The 21685-nt window shown below is 38.2% G+C and overlaps 1 protein-coding gene across 34 annotated transcripts in view; it reads right to left on the reverse strand.

Annotated features, from left to right (window-relative positions):
- The window catches only part of CAMK2D (calcium/calmodulin dependent protein kinase II delta), a 161391-nt gene that overhangs the window by 95022 nt on the left and 44684 nt on the right, over positions 1 to 21685 (reverse strand). For all 34 annotated transcript variants that reach the window (XM_074823512.1, XM_074823515.1, XM_074823513.1 and 31 more), the window contains one exon: positions 1784 to 1843. In XM_074823512.1, the coding sequence (XP_074679613.1) occupies positions 1784 to 1843 (60 nt within the window). The remainder of the gene's footprint in view (positions 1 to 1783; positions 1844 to 21685) is intronic.

Genomic DNA, 21685 nt, shown 5'->3' on the forward strand with positions numbered 1-21685 from the left:
GGCAGAACAGCTGACAGTAGAAACTGAACAACGATAGAACATAACGCCTGCTGCCAAACCCTGGCATGTTAATTCCAAGTCATGAAAATCTCCTCTCAGACAGATCTAGAACATGGCATCTTTTCCGAAACAGGAATAGAAGAATTTGTCTATAATCCTTTGACTGAACTGTGCACTCTGGTGCAGGTAGCGGTGCATGGAATGTGCTGACTTACAGAACCCTACCTGCCTGTCACCAAAGCTGTCATTGCCTGTTTGCTTTTCAAGTCATATGTTCACAAATACACTGTATGTTGAATAGCTAGTTTGCCACAGAGGATGTGAACTACATCCTAATACTGGTCCAAGCTACTCAATGAATTGAAGACATGCAATTGCATGAAATCAATTTAGATACTTGTTTCAGCTGAGTTCTGTGCACTTCAGCTCTTCCACTTTATCAGTTTATTACTGTTTTTCATTCACCTTCCCTGGCTTGTTTAAACTCACAAATATTCTCTAGTTAGAGCAAGGCACAGATAAATGACTCTAGAGTCAGACTAGCACTGTATGTGTAACCACTGTTTTCGATAAGTGCAGAAGAGCTGCACCTCCTCCCCACAACGAATTGTACATTCCCTTGTCTTGCATCACTTTACAATGCAAAAATTTTGGCTGGGATAAAATAGCACAGATAACATTACTCTTTAACCAAATTTGCATGTGAAATCTCTATGCTTTTGAGACTGCATAAGAGAGCTTTTTCAGAGACTCAACATTTCATTTTGAGCTGTGGTGCATTTGTTTTCAATTTATGATTATTACTAAAAGGAAGGAGCTGATTCTTTCCCAGGCATGAAACAATCAGTCTAAAAAAGTCACGAAGACCAGTATTTGTTAGTTAAAAATGAACAGGAGAAAAACTAACCAGAAGGAAGAGCAAGCAGACTGCCAAGTGCTTTTGGAGTACCAAGCATACGTGTTTATTTAAAGCATTCAGTGAGATTACTAGTTTTTCTGATCACAACTTTTAAGAACAAACATGGGGACAGAGGCATAAGATGGACAGGAAAATCCCACCCTTCCACAGAAGTCTCAGGTACAGCAAATATTCTTGTGAGTGATACCCTTGGTGTACAATGCAGTGTCTGAAAAAATGAGATACAACTCCTTAAAGATAAAGGTCCTTATCTGTTTCTAAAACAAGGACACAGAAACACCCCACCCCCCCAAATATCCTTTTTGGCTTTCCACGAATGCTTGAGTAGAAAAAATACAATTCTGGAAATAAAAGGAGCAGAGCTTTCTGCATCTACCTATCTTTTCTACAGAAGAACAAAACCTCAAACACAAAATAAACCAGGATAAAATAAGCATCTCAGTAAAAACACTAACTCTATCAACACTGGTACACTAACTCTATCGACATAGGTCTGTCTAATTTTGCAACATATGCTGTTAGATGAAATCCTGCAGGTCTTAAAGTCATGAGCAGTACTGGAAATAACTCCACCTACACACTGCTCAAAAAAAACCCCAAACACCTGGCATAGATAGCTCATTGATGGCAGAGCAATAGCTCAAAGAAGATGAGAAGAGTACATGTTGCTTTAGGTGATCTGCTGGGATATTACATCCCATAGCAGATTTAGAAAGGAGCACCAGATTATAAAGAAATAGTCTTGCCTGGAGATATTTCCACTTGACTTCTCTGAGCTGCTATGTGAATTTCTTAATTTGTATTTCCCCTCAATTTTCTAAACTGGTATCTACTGTATAAAGCAATTATTTAATTAGTTCCTACCAATATTGGGATGCTTCAAGAGGCGACAGATTCTGGCTTCTCTTTCCAGTTTCTGGTGATCTGCAACAAAGGAAAGCAAAAGAGTTGCTTTTAGTATGAAGATTAACATTGTTCAGTGTATTTGATTTACAGAAGCAAAAAACCCACATCATCTGATGGGACCTTTAAATAATACTGCCTTTATTTAGATCCATTAAAGTTTTACATTCAAACTGTTTATAATATTGAATTAGGTTACTGCATCCAACTACTTCTCTGATGGACTATTACAGGCAGTTCCATTAGAAAAATCAAGCTGCCGATTTATTAGGGAGAACAGGGAATAGTATGCCATGAGCTGTAATTACCAAGCAATAAACTGTGTTACAACATTACTCAAAATAAGAACAACCTGAACCTCTAGTGTTGCCTTAAATCCTCCCTGTTAACTGCTTTAATGATACCTAGTGCACCAGGTACACCATTTGACACATGGCAGCCACCCCAACAGAGTGCCAGCACTCCTGCCACCACATACTCCCACCACAACACAATGCTACAGGAACTTCCAGTAACTAATGACCAGCAGTTATTATTTTCCCAGCAGGGCTAACCTCTCTCTCAGGCTGATTATTCATTAACCTGAAAATACCCTGAACACATAAGGTCCAGGTATACCATCTGTTAGCTCCTCCTCTCCCAGCCATTTGATTTTTAACCTTTGGGTAGAGCAGCAGGCTGTAGGTCTGAACTTGTACACCACCGAGCCCTAATAACACTTCTGGAGATAAAATACTACTACTTGCGTCAAGCTCCATTTTACTTAAGCTGCTTTTTTTATGTTGTGCACTTTTATAATATTTGATCCGAACACCACCATTTACAGTACTACGTCTGTTGCATTTTGATTAAGTAATATGGTACTTGTTTTATATAATACATATGAGAGTGTTGGGGGGGTGCATAAATTATTCATACTGGAAATATCTGAAAGTATTCATGTATGTTAAAATGTCTATGTCAGGCAGTATAAAACACATACAGGTAACTTGGGCTTGAAGATAATAAAAATAGCCAGCTACTGTCCACTGTGATCCTGTAATTCCAACAGACTTCTAGTGCACTTATCCTCACTTTCTGCAGCATAATTTCTATGGCTGCTAGGAATACTAAGCTTTTGTCAAGAAGCAGAAAAGCAGCACAGCTTCAATTTTATAATATTAGCTAAAAATAATTTTTCAAAATTAGAAGTAAACTGTAAAATGCTCTTGCAGATGAGGCTCTTTTGCTATTATTTTAACTAGCTCCAATTTGATATCCAAGGATATTATAACCACCAATCCTTCATAGGGACTCAAACTTCAAATGTCACACAAGTAATTCAGGTTGTGCTATCTCTGCAATCCTAATTATCCACATTATTTTCGAGAACACTCCTAACAAATGAAAGGGGAAATTTTTAACTGTCCTTCCACGCCATAAAAACAGTAGTCTGCACAGTAAGTTTTGAGTTGAATAACCAGCATTTAGAGAATACAAAAAGTTTAATCTACAAAAGACTATTAGGCATCAAAATACTACAGCGAGAATGAAGAAGTTATCTGTTTTTGTAACGTAACTCTCACTGATCTATTATGGTATCTCATAATATCATCAGTGTAATTAGGTTATCTTTCCAAGTCACTAAATCATCGTTCTTCTAATACCAGTTTGACATCAGAGTCTATTGGCCAAGAGTCAGAATAGGGTTTAAGAAAAAACACACTATAAAACCTGTCCTCTTTGGTGCCTGAATTACAGCAGCGTGATCCTGACATCCTCCTTTTGGCTGGTGCTCGACTCCACGAATGGCCTCAGCACTCCTTTCACCTTTCTCTTCTAGTGCTCCCCATTCAAGCCCACCACAATCCAGAAGCTTCTCATTTCTAAATCAGCCAAGGGGCGACAGGAAGATTTGCAGCCACATTTAACCAAGCAGATAGTTACCAGGCTCTGCGGAAAGTGAACTTCCAGCTCCACTCTTTCCAATCAAGCACTGGGTGCTACTCCTTTTAGAGAATTTAATCTAAACATAGATCAGCAGAGTCACCCTGAAAGCAGGAAAACTAAATTCTACACAGATGGCTGTGCCAGCACAAGGGAGACAGGGTGGCACAGTGTGACAGCAAGGGTGGCCAGGGGCCTCTGCTGCTGCCAAAAAACTCCATCTCACAAAACTGCAAGTTTCCCGAAGATCCCTCTGGCTTCAGCCTGCCTGCTGTAGAGGTGCTCTGCACATGGCTCGTTAAACAGGACAGAGAGACCCTCTGGATGAGCAAGGTGAGAGCAGTAGGTGCAGATGCGAGCAGTGGGTGTGGCAGTGATCCTGGGCATTCACGGCGGTCCAGGAAGACAAGGTCTCACTGCTGTGTGGATTGCTTCACGTGAAAAGCATCAACAGCCCCTGCATAAAACATGAGCTGTGATGGGAGCAATGACCACAACCTAGACATCTTCCCACCAGGTTGGTGGCTCAAGTCACAAAATTACTTGTATATCCTGGTTATTCCAGTAGTGATTGCTATTAAAGACTGAACTGTGATCTTGAGTGCTGTTTGTCCTGCTATTGACGGTGTTCATTACCTGATAGCCAGCTTTGGCAGCCTGCTTGCACAGTGCACTGAACAATCAGCTCCTGATCACAGGCACAACTGCCCAAGTGTGATAATGATATGAATAAAATGACAAATAGTAACAATTCCAATCCTTTGAGATACTACCATGCTTATAAAAGCAATGATGGCTGGAGAATAGATCAAAGACTAATTTATTGATAAACTGTGGAAGCTGGGGTTTGGGGTGGGTGATTAGTTGGTGGGAGGATGAGGGGGGTTGTGTTTGGTTTGGTTTGAAGTAAACTGTTACCAAACAATTCAACTCCTATGCCCTCCTGCTGCACTTCTTACTTAAAATGTTCTGAAAAACTTGGGCAGGATACCAAAGGTTTATACATATAAACCTAAGTGTCACACTCCAGCAAAACATAAGCCTGGAACTCTGAAGATAAATGACAGCAACAAAGCTAACCTCTAAAAAGTGCCACAAAAAAGCCTGAAGAGCACAGTCTGTATAGCAGTCAGAAAATATAAAGGCTTATTTAACATACTCAATGACTCTTGACTACTGTGTTTAAAAGTGCATGGGGATAAAAGGGACAAGCTGGGCAGGAAAATCCTAACCTTCTCCTATGTCGGATGTCTCAGGTGTAGCATGCACCCTTACAGCAGAGAGATGCTTGGCAGACAACTCTGGGTCTGAAACATTCACAACCAGCTCCTTAAAGCCAACCTCACACCAGTCTGGGTGAAGCAAGACAGACTGACCTATTTTACATATATTTGGAAAGCAAACTCACATATTAAATCATATCAAATTGTAATAGAAGATATACATTAAGTCTCCAGCTCTCCTGACAGATCTTCACAACTTAGTAATTGTCCTCAATTAATGAGCACTATTTTTTTGGTAATTCATTTAATCCATCCAACTGTTTTAGGCATAATCAGTAAAGACTTCAATGAGACTTCAATAATTGATGTCAACAGAGAGGTCATCGAGAAAGAGCAATGAATTTGAATGCAAAATTATATCTGTTCAGCTACTGCAACAAATTTTAAATTAGGACAACTTCAAGAAATAGGGGAGGGAGGGACACATTGTCATTATCCACTGAATTTCATGTGTTAGAACCAAGCAAATCTGTATTTGTGACACAAGCACTACCGTGCAGCTCCAGCAGAAGGGATACTAGGAAAGAAATGTCAAAGTGCTGTTCAAGAGGAACAGAGCACCGGGTTTCACATACAAACTGCCTGGCGACTCACCAACACAGACCCGAACAGCAAAAAAAAAAAAAAAAAGGCAAAACCAAGTAATAACCATAATCGGATTGCTCAGTGACATAATTTTTTTCAGAAAATATAAGCAGCATTTGTATGGGGCCTTTTCATGAATCAAGAGGAAATCTAAATCAGAGAACTACTGGCTGCAAGAATAAGACAACAGCAGAAACTGTATTTGGTATGAATGTTAAGGAAACATCAAAGTATCCTGGACACAGCTGTCAGTAACACTTAAATGCTACAATAACGAAAAAAGGAAATACAAGAGCATTGATAGAGAAATATGATGTAAAATATAAAGGCACATTATTTACTTTTATATTCTCAGAAAGTTAAAGCAATTTCCAAAGTCAAATAATGATAAAGTAGGCACTGATTCAGTAGTAGAGATTAAGGCAAACACAGAGTTCTGCTGCTCTAGCAATTCTCTCTATAATAAAGGGAAAAAACAGCTGAAATGCAAAACGTCAGCCTCTACAGGCAGAATTATTAAAAAAAAAATACAGAAACATATAGCAAATATACTCACTCAGAGAGATCCAAGTATTTGATTTTCTGATTTCTACATTGCAAATCTAACTTAATATGTTGACAAGAAAAAAGAAACAATTTATTAGAAGAATAAGCACTAGCCTGCAATAAGTTTGAAATAATTAAGCCAGTAGTAACTTTTGAAGGCAAATAACATGCAGGTTAAGCATGTTTAAATATCAGTTAATTAGAAAGGAGATCTTCTGTACATTTTCCCCTCTGTTAGGGATGCTATTTTCATTTTTTTTTTCATATTTAAAAAATACACAAATAAAACATAAAACTCTTAAGAGTCAATAATTTAGCATCAGATGTTAAAAGAAAGTTAAAAAGCTCAGTCCTTACTGCAAAGCATCCAGGTAGTCAGATATGTATGTTTAAAAGAACTATAACAACAGATTTAAAATAAAATATAAAAAGCAAACTCCATCTTTAAAATAGTTAGCACTTCAAGTTTGTAAAACACTTTTTAAATCTGGATTAAAAAGAACCAAAATGAAGCTTTATTACTTATTCTGTAATTTGTACTTCCCAATATTTTCAGTCACCTTTAACAGTAAGAACAATTGAATCAATTCTATGTATGTTAACAGTTCAGATTATTTTTATACTCTTTTAAGAAGTATGCAGTCTTCTGCCCAGAGGTATAACTATTGAGCTAGTCACCACTTGCCAACTGAACCATCATAATTCTCCGTGAGGCCACAAAGCCTATACCACTTGCATGGGAAAATCTGTCATCTTAACCCTCTTCTGTGTTTAGTTTATTGTTAATTAAAAAAAAAAAAAGTAAATTTAAATTCCAAAGTTCAAAATATTAAAAAAAAATCTGCAAGATAAGCTCAAAGTTCTTTTATAAACTTAAACTCTTCCACTGAGGTTTTATGTTAAGATTTTTAAACTCAGTTGCAGCAAGTTTGAAACACAAGCACAGACATATACAGTTACAGCATCGTAATGCCCATCAGCTTTGGCTGTAACTTAATCATGGGTTGACCAATTGCCATATTATACACAGCACACAGGGAGATGATCTGAAATGCAAACTAAATTAAGCTTGTTTTAGAAGAAAGATGGAAATATGATCACTGTCTCAGGGGAAAAAAAAAAAAGTAATAAAAAAATCAAGGGACTCTTGGTCATAATAAAGCACTTCATCTCTGACTTTGAACATAAACACTTGAAATTTCTTTGCTATTAACTGCTATACCACAGCTTCTGAACTGACACTGCATAGGATTCTCACATACACTAAATATTTTCACTTGCCATTTAAGTGTTATCATACTACACCCGAGAGCACCCCACCCCAAACCCAGAGAGCAGGCGAGGACCACCTGGGTAAGGCAATCTAGAGTATTAACCCATAAAATGCATGACAAACATCACACAAACGTTCCTCCTGCTCTGTGGACAGAGAGCAGATTAAGGAAGATGAAAAAAACAGACAAGTAAACGCTACTTCACAATTTCCTAGGTGAAATAAACTCTCAAACGACAGAACATAAACTAGATGGAGCTCTTTCATTTAACTGAAAACGACTTATCAAGTCTAAATCTGCAAGATTCTGGCAGCCCTTGGCTCCCACTGATGTCACTGAGATTTCAGCATCAACTGCATAAAAAAATTAAAGGGTATCTGCACATGTTCATGTACTGAAATACTTCGGAACAGCAGCCACTGTAACTGAACAACGTACTTCATTTATTCAATTACATAAGTTGTTCTTGTGTACTGAACTTCATATTGATAACTGATGCTTCAGCTAGCACATTTCTCTGGAAAAAATACATTTCCCTCATAAATTAATACCACTTCTTAGAGACAAAGCTTCACATTGTAAGGCCTGCCAATTAAAAGCACCCACTGAATACAGTCATTACACTTTCAGTTTACATGTCAAAGCAAGGACATGCCCTGTGTGTCATATGCCCACAGAATTCAGTCAGAGGTAGCTGTGCCTGTTGAGACTGCTTCAAACTGTGCCATAAAACAAGAGGATAAGTAATGAAATTATTGCTTTAGTAAAAGAATAAGTAGCACACCATGCTGAGATAGGGTTAACATTCAGCTCTCATTTACAGACATAATAGTGTGCTCAAATAACAAATACTAGAGCTGAACATTTTCAGGTATGAAGATAGGCTAAGTTGTTACTGCATGATTTAAGAACAATAACTGTATTGATTAAAAACCCACACCTGATATTTTTGTAAAACACAATAAAAACATCTTTCTCAGATATGCTGTTAGATGCACTGCAATATACGAAGGTTACATCATCATCATTATTATTATTATTCTTGTTGACTGCATTATAATATTCCCAGATTTTCACCCCAGACTTAACTAGTATACCGACTGGTGCCAATTAGGTGGTATCTGGTGTCATATAAATTATAATAATGAGCTCTTGCATTTACCTCATTCAGTTGCCTATTATCAGAGTAGCTGTTATTATACCTCTTATAAAAGGAAATGCTAAGTGAATGGAGATACCTCACACCCTGCACATTGTGCCATAAGGCAGCAGAAGGAACATTAAATACTCCTTGAGTCAGGGATTTAAGTGGGCATTAAGGTCCAGCAGATGACCGCAGCACTTCCAAAGAAATAAAGCAATCGTTAGCGTTGTTAGAGGTGTCAGAAACCTTCTAAGTCTGCAGTATGGAAGTTTTTGTGGAGGGAACCAAATGCAAATTTAACTGTGTGGTGCACCCAAGAAGATGACTTGCCTTTAAAGTCTGCATGTTTCTTCTACATGTTTCAGGAAATACTGTGCTGCTTCCTTCCTCCACTCAGCTTATTTACAAGTACATTCAACTGTGAATGCTGTACATAAATATCTATTCCTGTTACCCTGTTTTCAGCCAGGTTTCAATTACTGGTGATCTGAAGGTGAATGTCAAAGGGCAGGTCAAACTGAAATACTTCGAGCACTCAGCTCACAACCATCTGAAGCATAAGAAGGTGCACCGCTGCACCAAGAGTTGATTAGCAAAGAAGTGTCCTGCTATGATGAGTACAGCCAGAGAAATTACCTAGCAGGCAGCAAAATCCCACAAATCCTGAGAAAGTTTGTGATAGTGTCTAGCATAAAATATTTGTGCTACAACAGTATCAGAGGAAAAGCTCTAGAAAAAATAAATTCAATAGTAGGTCACTTACTAAAACCAAAAAGTTAATTCCTCTCATTTTGACAGTATATTATTCATTAGCTAAAACTCTGTTCACCGGTCAGTATGAAGAGGGAAAAATGATTATCAGTGAGAGGAAGCCAAGCTTTAAAGCCAAACATATAATAAAAAGGGAACACGCAAGTACATTTATATACTTGCTTCCTTTGCTCTCATTTAATTACCTGTACTTGATTACAAAAAGGTCTCCCATGCTGTCTACATAGGAAACAGTAAGAAAATTAAATTAAAAATAGAAATACAAAGTTCAAACAGCAGCAAAGCAAATGCAGAAGGAGGAGTGCTCTATAAATTCTAGATTATTTTATGAAAGCAAGTCTCCATTTGTGAACAATGGCACCTATCACAGCAACAGCTAGTTATCAAGATTGGAAAAAGATCACTGCCTGTGAAACACTGATACAATCAGAAAGAAGGTAGCAGTGAGAATAATACAGTTTTATTAATGGAAAAAACCTTGCAGCCAGCCACAAATAACTTTAATGTGACACGTAGCCAAGAAAAAAAAAGATCTAATGCACTGAACCATGAAAAATTCAGCTGTTACAATAACTAATGAAATGCTGTGAAACCTAAAACAAACGCAATATGGATATCTAAAATTTGGGGTACTGACAGACCATATGAATGCAAAGACTTGAATTAACCCTAATTCATATGACGATATTCTAGTAGACCAAAATCTGACATCTGCATCAGAAAATTAGACTGTCTGCATAGAGTTTATATTAGGTAGGCAAATAAAGTAATGAATTGTTTAAGTGGTATCAAAATTTACTTTCTTACAAAAACTTACATACATAGAGTATACCTATTTCTTGAATTAAGTCATAACATATTTTATAATTAAAGAGGAATATAATTAACATCTTCAGCATAAATCTCTTCTACTAGTGCCATGATTCTTAATTCAAAGTGTTGATCCTGCATGACCACCCCAGTTGAGCTTATCACCATGGCAGAAATGTCTACCTCTCACCACTTATCAACATAGGTATCTAAAATTCAAACTTCTCCAAAGCAAAGCCTCTTTCTATAACAATAATCTGTAGTAATTTTTGTGGTTTTCCTGTTGTTATTTTATTATTAGAGCTTGCAGTCCACAGCGAACAATGTAAATGCATCTCCCCTGTGCTAAATTTTATATCTTTAGCCCCTTCCGTTGTTTGTACATTTCTTTTTCTCCCCAGTATTGACTGGATATATTATTATTATTCTGTGTGACATGATGTATGTTTTCTTTCACAGCTTGCTTAATCTTTCTGAGGATGGTCTCCATAAGCTGCTTTCTACTCTGTGCAATACAGCTCAACACTTCTCAGTTTTTATCATGTTCTTCTTTAGACAATGAAGAAAAAAGCAAGGAGCTGTAAGTCCCAAGAGGCTGTTCAGATTGCACCACAGCATACCTTAAAGCCTACCCCAAACCACCTTGGCCATGTTACATTCTCCCATGGAAATGAGAAGACAACTGCAGAAATTCTGACAATGGGATGCGCTAGGACAGAGCTGTACTTTCTTCCCAGAATTAGCATTATTTTGACTAAAAAAAGATTTTCTTTTGCTCACTCTCATTCACCAAAAAAAGCAGCTCCTATTAAAAGGAAACCTTGTGATACATTAAAGTCTGTCTCTGAATGCTTTTTTGTTTCTACTAGAGTTTAAAACTTTATTGTTGCAGAACGTAACCTCTGGGCCCCTAAAATCTCACCAGAATAAGCTCTTCTACCTTAACAACAGAGATCAAGGGACTATTTCCTGAGACAAAAGGTGTTTAAAGTTTTTGAACTGATACGAGACAAGCCTCAGAGAGCTTTGAGCCTGCTTAGGAGATGAAGCCCTTTGCTAGAAATTTAAGCCCTGCTCCACATAATTTAATTTCTAGGCAGTTCAGTTGCCAGGTAGGACCTAACCACTCAACCTTTTAGCAGTTTCTGGGCTGTGCGAAGACATACATAACACCTCGTAATATTTAGGCAGGTAGCTGTTTAATGAGAATTTTCATGGGCACAATATAGGTGTGAGGCACCTGAGGTCTGTTTACACCCTGTGTCAGATCTGATCCTTATTCACAACATACAGCACGTTTGTAAGATTAAGGATTTAGAACTCAAAACAGCTTAGCAGGTCTGTGAATGTTTCACTGAGGAAGAAAATTTTTTCTTTGTGCTCGTCTACCCTAGGAGCACCAGATTTTTTTAACCTACGTGAGGAAGGGAGGCATGTAAGTGGGCTGAGACTCTCCCTACTGACTTGCGCAGTGCATAGTCAGTCATTCAGCAACATTCCAAGCCACACAACAAGGACACAGCTCTAAAGGTCTCCTACCACAGAACACAAGCTCATCTAGAGCTGCTACAGACTTTCATGCAGGACCTCTCCTGCTTTGCATTGGTTCCCTGTATTCTTATTTCTTCTTAAATCATTCAAAAGAATGTATTTTCCCACAGTAGAAGTTCTGGGGTCAGTTCACAGGCTGCCAGTTCACACCATTAAGTGCCAAGGCCATGCATACGCACAAGGACAGGCAGACTTGCAGCAGTACTGCCCTCCTCCCCCAGCAGCGGCAGAGCCTGGCCACCCATGGGAACAGTAGGCAGACCACACTTCCTGATGGGAACACAGGTTGTCCAAACAAACTCTCTCCTCTCACTTTTGAGGGACAAAAAGGACTGTCTGGAACCAGTCTACGGATGATGTTGCTACAATGCAGGGGCAGAGATGAAGTTAATCAAGCTCCCCCTTGAGAAATAAATGTGCTGCATGTAGTAAAAATATGTAAAATTGAAATAGGGTTAGGGTTAAGATTACAATAAACCCTTCCATGTGTGCAGATTCTAGGCCAAAAAACCACAGGGCTGCAAAATTTTTGTGGGGGGGTGGATCAAGGCGGGGAAACATCAAAGAAAGCTTACCTTTCAGTACCACCAAAATGTCAAATGTAATGCCTGGGTGACCTGAAACAGCAGTCATATTCCTTCTACACATATTTTTCCCTGGCAGTTATGCAAACCAAATCTTTGTAACTCAGTGGGGGAGACATCCAGGTTAACAGAGCAACACAACTTCCGCCCCGCCCCGATTTTGTCAACTTCTCTGACAACTATATAGAGAACAATGAAGTATTCAGGTATCATGGAATGTAAATATTTGTGGTTTAAGGGTATATTGTGTAAGAGGAATAGTGTGGCAACAGTGACTTGCTTTAAGTCTAAGAATGCGGTTTACACACAATCTAACTGCATCAAATACATTTTTTAAACTCTCTCTAAGGAAGTATGAAGGCTCTGGAAACAGTCCAGTTCTATTTCTTAGAATGATCATTTCTGTAAATTGGAGTCATTAGTGGGGACCAACAATATCACTAAGCCACTGACTGAGCTGGTTCTTATGAAAAATAATTTATAGACCTTTAGCAATTTGCAATCCAGTCATTTTCAGCCTGTAAGATGAAACAAGAACCACATTTATTCACAGAACAGTACATCACGCAGCCCTTTGAATTTTCTATTACTGAGTTCATGCTACAGAAACGCTCACAGATGAACCTCACTTACCCCCTCCACTATTCCTAAAGAAGGTAAATGCTATGGAATTCAGTCCTTCAATTCCCAAAAACACTTTTTCAAAATGAATGCTCTAGCCTTCACTACCTGCTCCTGGGGAAATATTTGAAAACACAGTCTTATTCCTCTCTTCCTAGTATTTATAGCTAAGAAAGTGGGACATTCTTATAATAAACAATTACAGACATGGAGAGTACTCATCTGACCCACCCCTCCTAATGTTTCCTGAACAGAAGCACACGCCAGGTGTTCATTGTTATAAAGACATCTTTTCCATGGATACCCGGGTCCGTAATGGATAAGAGTATGCAACAACAATAGCAGAGCCAATTCTTTTATTAGGCCACTGGTCAAAAGCATCAACAGACAAGAAATCAGGGCACAGAGTATGCCTCCAGCTATTTCTGTGGCTATGTTCGCATACACACTTCTATTCAATCAGGCTTCTGAATATCAAGGAAAAGCAAAATATATTAATCCAAGATGCTTTGTAAAATAATGAATAAAAACCACACCTGTTGATTTTCAAATTTTGCCCCAGGGCATTAAGAAAACAAAAGGCACATTTGTGCTCCGCTGTGAAGGCTGCCAACAATAGCTGTTTTCAGTTGGCTAATGTTCCTGTAGGGCTTTCTTCCACTTCCCACCCACTTTCTATGCTAATATTTTAGCTTCACAGTATGTATGAATTCGATAAACAGATGCAGAGACTTCATTCCTACCTACAAAGCACAAATTACAGAGTCAGAGATGGCACAAGTGTCTTCAGACCACTTTATCAAGACACTTTAACCCTGTTTTCTATGATAACTATGGCCAAAACCACAGGATATTCCTGTGTTTATTCTGTTTCTAGCACCACTGCTGAAATTGAGGAGCACGTGATTTACTTTAAAGTGAGGTGGTAAAAGGAGTAAAGAGAACATGTGACACTAATAGCAAAGTACTGAGCCAAGAAGATTTTACTTTTTAACATGATTTGTGCTTAATGATGTCCAAAATGAACAGACAGAAGAGACTAACAAATTGATTATAAGAACACAGACGATATTACTTAAATGTTGGGAACCTTTAAACAGTTCTTAAAAAGAATGCATTCACATGGTGCTGATTTCAAGCTAATAAATACTAATATTTTTTCCTCTTTTTATACTCTAATTTGCTGTGGATTTAAACAGCCAGCTGGCGATTCACTCCACTCTTCTGAGAGAAGTGACTTAGGAAAGCAAGAACAGCATTAGCAAAAGTGCGAAACTGCTGCATTGTCCCAGCAAGCCACACTGGCACAACTGAAAACAACAGTCCCTAGAGAACAAAAAGTAGTTATTGTTTACATGCATTTGGCCTGTTTCTGGGTTCAATACCCTCATCAGGTTAGAGGAGGTAAACGTCTACTTTAAAAAATAATATATATTATTTCAAGGTTTTTATATGATATTAAATATATGCACAATTATATATAGTAATTTTATATAGATTATATATTTTAGATATTATATAAACAGTATATTTATTGAAAATGAGCAATATGCTGTAAAACTCTTCAGTGCCAATGTAAACAGAAAGGCCTCGAGAGCCAGTAAGTGCAGGTTTGATCAAGTCACCTACAACTGTTTACCAACCAATCTGCACCTGACATTTAACTCCATTTATGGTGCATCCCCTCATCTCTCCTCTACATCACCTTTTATTCTGATTTTCTGTCCAGTGCTGTGTCTTATACCATCTCCCTATGTATCTTCACGCAAGACTTACATTTGTCTTAACGGGAAAACCTGAATGCAATTTTTAACCTGAATCTTCTCACTACCTCGTTCCATCCCTACAGCAGTATATTTTCCTTTGTGACTCAAACTTGCAAATTCTTATAACCGATAGCCAAATCTTTTTCAATCCTTCCTCTTTTTGGACCATAATTTGGTTTTGGCAGCAACTGTACGTGCAAGACTACCTCAGTTTCCCACTTCTGGCTAGCATGATGTTGCTTCACACAGTGCAGCCTCCCAGAACTCTTCTCTCCCCTCATCTGGCAGCTCAAACCAGCTGCTCCCCACCACTTTTACCAGGTGACCCTCCCGGAGTCCCTTAACTGACTTGTCACTTTTTTCCATGATGTTTATATAGTAGGTTTTGAGAGCTCTTCACGTTTTGTCCCTGCAGGCCTTTGCTCTCTGCGTTTTCCCCTTCCATCTCTAAACAAGTAGACATTCATCATCTTGTATGCTGGAAACTCTTCCTTTACTTCACTGCCCTCCTTTCATTTTTGGTTCTCAATTTTTGACTGTATGTCCTCTACCTCTAATTTTTTTAACTTCTGCTGATAAATACCTGAGTGGATACAGTACTTTTCATTTTGTCCTATCTTGTGTTTTCTTCTGGTTTAAATTCTTTTTGGCTTCTCAGTCATGATTCATATTTGAGCAGTTCAGACATTAAACATGACCAGTTATATTCCAGAATATGCAAGTTTACTCTCAGCAGGAGTTAAAGCAGAGCACTCACATAAGCAGACAAAAAGCACTGAGACTGCTTCATAACACGTTTCAGCCTACTGGCAGCTTCCATTTTTCAGATTTTACAGAGGAATATGCAACAATTCAGCAATTGGAGTTTCAGGGTGCTTACCACCTTTTTGCATAGTACAATTTGACATGTGTGGAGAATGAGATTAAAGAAGAGCAATTTGAGGAAAACTCTAAATGCCTCATACATTGAGCTTCTGAAACTAATACTGAAATCATTTGTAATTACAAAATGCTGTTGAATCAGCACTTTAGTTCCACAAAGCATCTGTCTGAAAGCCCTTCTACATATCCCCTTGTGCTATGAGGTGTGAAAGATATATGATGTATTCACAAAAATCACAAATTTGGTTTCCTGATTCAGTCAGAAATGCCTGAAGTAAAAGGAGTATATGTAGCACAAGTGAGTCAGCATGTACAGCTGATGGAAATGACAGCTTCATCCCATGTGCAGGACACTTCAAACTTGGTGAGCAGCTTAATGACTGGTTGCTTTTAAATGGAACTTGGTGAATTTATTAGATTTGTATGGAGATTAAGTATAAAGGTTTTATTTTCCAATCCTCTGTTCCAACAAGTCAACACGAAGATAAATTGGTCTGCAAAATGTTAAATCCTTGAGTACTTGCTCCCACATATTTTCACATACCCTCTTTATAACACCAACACTGAAAAGTGTTATGTAATTGCTCCTAAATGAATAGCTCTAAACCATAATTAGGGAAATTTTTTTTTGTTTGTTTCTTAACTCATTTCCTGCAGTAAGTTTGCAGGAAACAACAGTATTTGGAAAAAAATTCATAATCATATATAAGAGATGCCTGGAATTTCAGGCATCGACTCAGCAGACTAACAAGCACTAAAGCATCTACTTGCCCTCAAATACTTCACTGGAGATGGATAGGCTTAAGGACATACTTGAATGCCTTGCCAAACTCCAGTCCTACAGACCCCATCTTAAAGAGGAATAGTTCAACCTATTAAATCCAGTAAGAGCATTATAAACTCTGAACATTTGTTTGATAACTAAAATTTTGAAGGTACCTTCAAGTACCTAGGTTTCTAAAATAAGGCTGAGACATACATGAGACACTCATTTTCCCTCCAAATGTTGATAAAACAATATTGCCTAATAGTAAAAAAAAAAAAAACACCACCCAAAAAAAAGCAGCTTACTATAAACCCAAAACCCACTGTCGGCTACAGCAATATGTAAACTATGGTAGCAAATGATTTTTTAACTTGAAATTAATCATGACCTACTAACTGACACTAGTTAAATTTAGTATAAATAAGTAATTACTACATGGAGGACACCAAGGCATGATGACTGCCTAGGATATCCACTTGGCTTGGATAGACATACGTAAGTTACTGATTTTAAAACTGCTGCTAAGAACAACTTCTGAAATATGACTTCAAGTTCTTTGCTTTGGCAGTGTTTATTTTTAGAAAGCGTATCAATGATCACCATCTTTTGCCTTGATGTAATTTCTAGAACAAGATATTGCACTAATTGTTTGGGAAGGAGAAACTTTTTTATTTTTTTAAACAGAAGATGACCAGTGAGGATGTTCAGTTCACTGAGAGCTTAGGGATGCTAGAGGATTCCATATTTAATAGAAAGGGAAAAAGAGTAGTCAAAGGCAGAAATTCCATTGTGCAGAAAAGGTTAACAACTTTTATTTCTAACATTTCCTGTAGTCACTGTTATTTTAAAACTAAACATTACACATGAATTATTCTACCAGAGATTAAGGGCTTCTTTCATGCAAATCCACCTGAAATCACTGACATTTATCTTAATAAAAGCTCATGGACTTCAACCCCCTAGGAGGAAACAACTGCAGAACTGGAATCAAGTCCAAAAAGAACAAAACCAATGGTTTGGCAACTATCATTATGACTCAGAGGAAATTTATTAAGCACATCAAAGCCAAAGCTTTTCATAACAAAAAGAAATGCTAAGAATACATAAGCACATGCCTACATGAATATTTTTTCAAAAATAACAGTAAGCTGTACTAGTACTGTAGGACTAAAGATACTATTGCATTAATAAAAATATCCTAATGACTAAACCTCAGTATTTATCAAATAACAGGTCATAAGTAAAGCAGGTATTTATTTCTACATGGCACATAAAGCCCTAAAGCAGTAATAATAATAAACTCAAAAAGGAGTTCCACATCAAACTGTAATTTGATTATCTTCTTTCCATGAACTTATTTTAAAAGAAAGAAGTGGTTTATGACTAACCCACCATATTAACTGTTTTCTGCTGTGCCAAGTTGCCAAGTTGTTGCTCATAAGAATAACAAATCTCCCTCTCAAATACCATGTGCATGAATAGGTTTTAATCACCTGAAGCTTTATATTACACCAACCTTTGATACCACGATTCTGATGTCATGCCCTCCAAGCTACAAGAGCATGGCCTTATTCTGAAAGTGGATTATCCTGACATTATTTTTAAAATCACTTTCTGTAACTCTGAGTTTGTAAAAGCAATTTTTTTAAAAAAAAAAAACCTTTTAGTCTTGCAAACACATACTACTAAAAGATAGTCCCAGAGTCTTTTCTCATTTTAAAAAATTATCTCAGAGGATTACTGTTAAAGTGCCACCACAGTAATTTCAGTCAACACTAACTGGTGAATCCTTTACTGAAGGTTAGTGGTTTAGTTTGTATTAAACTAGAGTTTTGTCCCCGAGTTTGAGTAGATCTCTGATTCTTTCAGTTTGATTTTCTAACAATGCAAACCCACCATAATTGACTGAACCATGAAAACACAAAAGCCTCTAACACTTGAAACAAAGGACAAATGTCCACATCCTCAAAGTGTTTTGCCTCCTAATTCTTAATTTGTCTTATTTCAGTACAACATTCATGCCTAAACAGCTTTCCTGAGTCAACAGTTGCCATCATTTCCCTCTTTCTACAGACGGTGAATGAAAATGCTCCCAGCAAGTAAGTCTAAGGCTTTTTTTTTTTTTTCTTAAATTAAGGTGAGAATAGAATAAACAGGATTTTTAAAACCAGCCACAAATAAAAGTAGAAGCAAGCATTACCAGGTATTTAAACTCTTGCTTTTGACAAATTTCTGGGGTTTATCCTGCAAATGAGCTCTCTTCCTTAAGTGTGTGCTTTCATTAGCTTCTGCACTCTGTGCCATACCTTATAACCAGAACATAATGAAAGGAACCATATACATATAGAAATCCTGTATCAGATTAAGCCATCTAGTGCTGCAAGCAGGCAGTCCTATGAAGCAAGCTATCCTCTCCAATGGTCAGTGGTTGCACAAAACCTGCCTAAAGGGATTTAAGCTTTTTCCCACTATTAGAGCAACTAACACTTGGGTATTTGCACATGCAGTGTTAACTTGCAAACTGTTAGCCTTTTGCTCACTATGGAGCTTCTTGGGAAGCACTATAAAACTGGGTTACCTCTCTGTTGGCAAAACGAACAGGCTAAGTAAATCATTCTGCACCTCAGAAAAATAAAAAGATCCTAGACTACACAGAGCATGAGAGAAAAAGAACTGTGAGGAAAAGCTGTCAAAAGGAGAAAAACCCAATAATCCTATTATGTAAAAGAACACGATGTGTTTCAGTTTCTCATGGTGTCAGGTTCATCTCTAGTATGACTTCAACATTAAAGATATGATCAATCTTTTAAAACCACATGCAGCTTTCAGCGATAAAATAAACACAGTCAATAGGCTATTTTAGATAATGAACATTTATCCCTTGTTTCTGTAAATAAAGACTCCAGGGAAGATATTTTAATATTCCAGAGTCCAAATGCTGGCACAGTGACTAGTACTTGCTATCTAAAAGGGTAAAACTGGAGTATCATTGATACTAGCTGTCTGAAAGAATAAAATTGGAATATTTCAAATGGTAATCATTGCACAGTATTTTATTGATATTACAAAAGACAGCAAGAAAAGAATATAATTAGGAAATTATTGAATTTGATTAGCCTGATGATTTAGAGAAAATAAGAATATTTTACAGCAATATGATTTGTTCAAAATAACCATGCCACCACTTTAAGTCAGGAATTTTATTATTATGATTAGAGATGGTATGTTTGAGGTGTTCTATTGCCAAACCCCAATCACTGATGCAAGTACATCTTTGAAAAATCATAGCACAGGACTCTGGCAAAAAAGCACACCCATGACCCTCCCTAAAATGCATCCCAAGTCACACCTAAACAACAACAATAAAATGTAATCCAAAGTCAAAGGGAAGAAGATCAATTTACTCAGCAGAAAAACTCTCAACTAGAAAGAGGTTATTTCCAACAAGAAAAACTGGTGTTTTGTTCAATTCCTGTTCCCTATAAGTATCAGCCTCTGGTATTATCATTGTTTTTTCTAGGATCTGCTGCATATTTGAAAAAGTTGTTTAGTGGAAATACTTTAAATTATGAATGTTATGTACCACCATTATTAAACAACCAAATTTAATGTGGTTTCCATGGTGTAGCTGAGTATTCTACTTACCATATACACTTTTCCGTTAACTGAATTTACTGTAGAAGAAACCCTTCTCTTCTGAAACTGAGGTAAGGGAACTGGAGGAGGGAAATAACCCAGCCTCCAGTTGTGTTATTTAATTAAAACTGCCACTTCTAATTAAACTGCTGGCAAAGCACTAGGGAAATAGTACCACTGTTATACCAGATTTATAAAACAGAAATTCATTACTCATATAATGTATTTGCCCACAGCCCTTTCAGCTAATTCCAAGAGCTCACAGCCAGTACATGTATTGAACAGCTCTGGGAGATGAAAAAGCTTTGTAGTTCAGCATAGAAAAAGGACCACAGCTTCTGAAACATCCATGAGAACTGACACAGAAAGCATTGATAATGCACAAAAGCAAATCTCAGAAATGTCTGCTTCTTCCCAATACAGCTCATCAGTTTCAAAACCAAATCTGCATTTTAGTGCCTTCCACCACCTGTCACACAGCTGAATGTATTCCAATTTCGAGGGCAGAGAAACCTGTCGCAGTATTTTTTCAGCTGCCTATGGCCTTTGAGAGAACAAGTCTGTGACAGGAAGGTAGCTTATAAAATTCTTCAGAATAATTCATTAACAGACTCCTTCCCCTCTACTCCACACCTGGAGTCCTGTGTCAAGCTGTGGGCTCCTCAGTATAAGAGAGCTGAGGAGCTACTAGCAAGAGTCCAGTGAAGGGCCACAAAGATGATGGACTGGATCATCTCTTCCACAAGGTAAATGATGCCCATCTACAAGAAGGGCTGGAAGGAGGATCCAGGGAACTACAGGCCTGTCAGTCTGATCTCAGCAACGGGGAAGGTTATGGAACAGATCATCTTGAGTGCCATCACGTGGCACATACGGGACAACCAGCTCATCAGGCCCAGTCAGCATGGGTTTATGAAAGGCAGGTCCTGCTTGACTAACCTGATCTCCTTCTATGACAAGGTGACTCGCTTAGTGGATGAGGGAGAGGCTGTAGATGTTGTCTACCTGGTCTTTAGTAAAGCCTTTGATACTGTTTCCCACAACATTCTCCTGGAGAAACTGGTTGCTTATGGTATTCCTCACTGGGTAAACCACTAGCTGGATGGCCGGGCCCAAAGAGTTGTGGTGAACGGAGTTAAACCCAGTTGGTGGCCTGTCATAAGTGATGTTCCGCAGGGCTCAGTTCTGGGCTCAGTTCTGTTTAATATCTTTATCAATGATCTGGACAAGGGGATCAAGTGTACCCTCAGTAAGTTTGCAGATGACACCAAGTTGGGTGGGAGTGTTGATCAAGGGTAGGAAGGTTCTACAGAGGTATTTGGACAGGTTAGAACAATGGGCCGAGGCCAACTGTTGGCCAAGGCCAACAAGGCTCAGTGTTGGGTCCTGCACTTGGGTCGCAACAACCCCATGCAAAGCTACAGGCTTGGGGAAGAGCAGCTGGAAAGCTGCCTGGCAGAAAAGGACCTGGGGTGTTGGTCAACAGGCATCTGAATATGAGCCAGCAGTGTGACCAGGTGGCCAAGGCAGCCAACAGCATCCTGGCTTGTATCAGAAAGAGTGTGGCCAGCAGGACTAGGGAAGTGATCATTCCCCTGTACTTGGCCCTGCTGAGGCCACACCTCGAATACTGTGTTCAGTTTTGAGTCCCTCACTACAAGACATTGAGGTGCTGGAGCACGTCCAAAGAAGGGCAGCAAAGGTGGTGAAGGGTCTAA

This window comes from Strix aluco, chromosome 4 (assembly GCF_031877795.1).
Source record: "Strix aluco isolate bStrAlu1 chromosome 4, bStrAlu1.hap1, whole genome shotgun sequence".
NCBI lineage: Eukaryota > Metazoa > Chordata > Aves > Strigiformes > Strigidae > Strix > Strix aluco.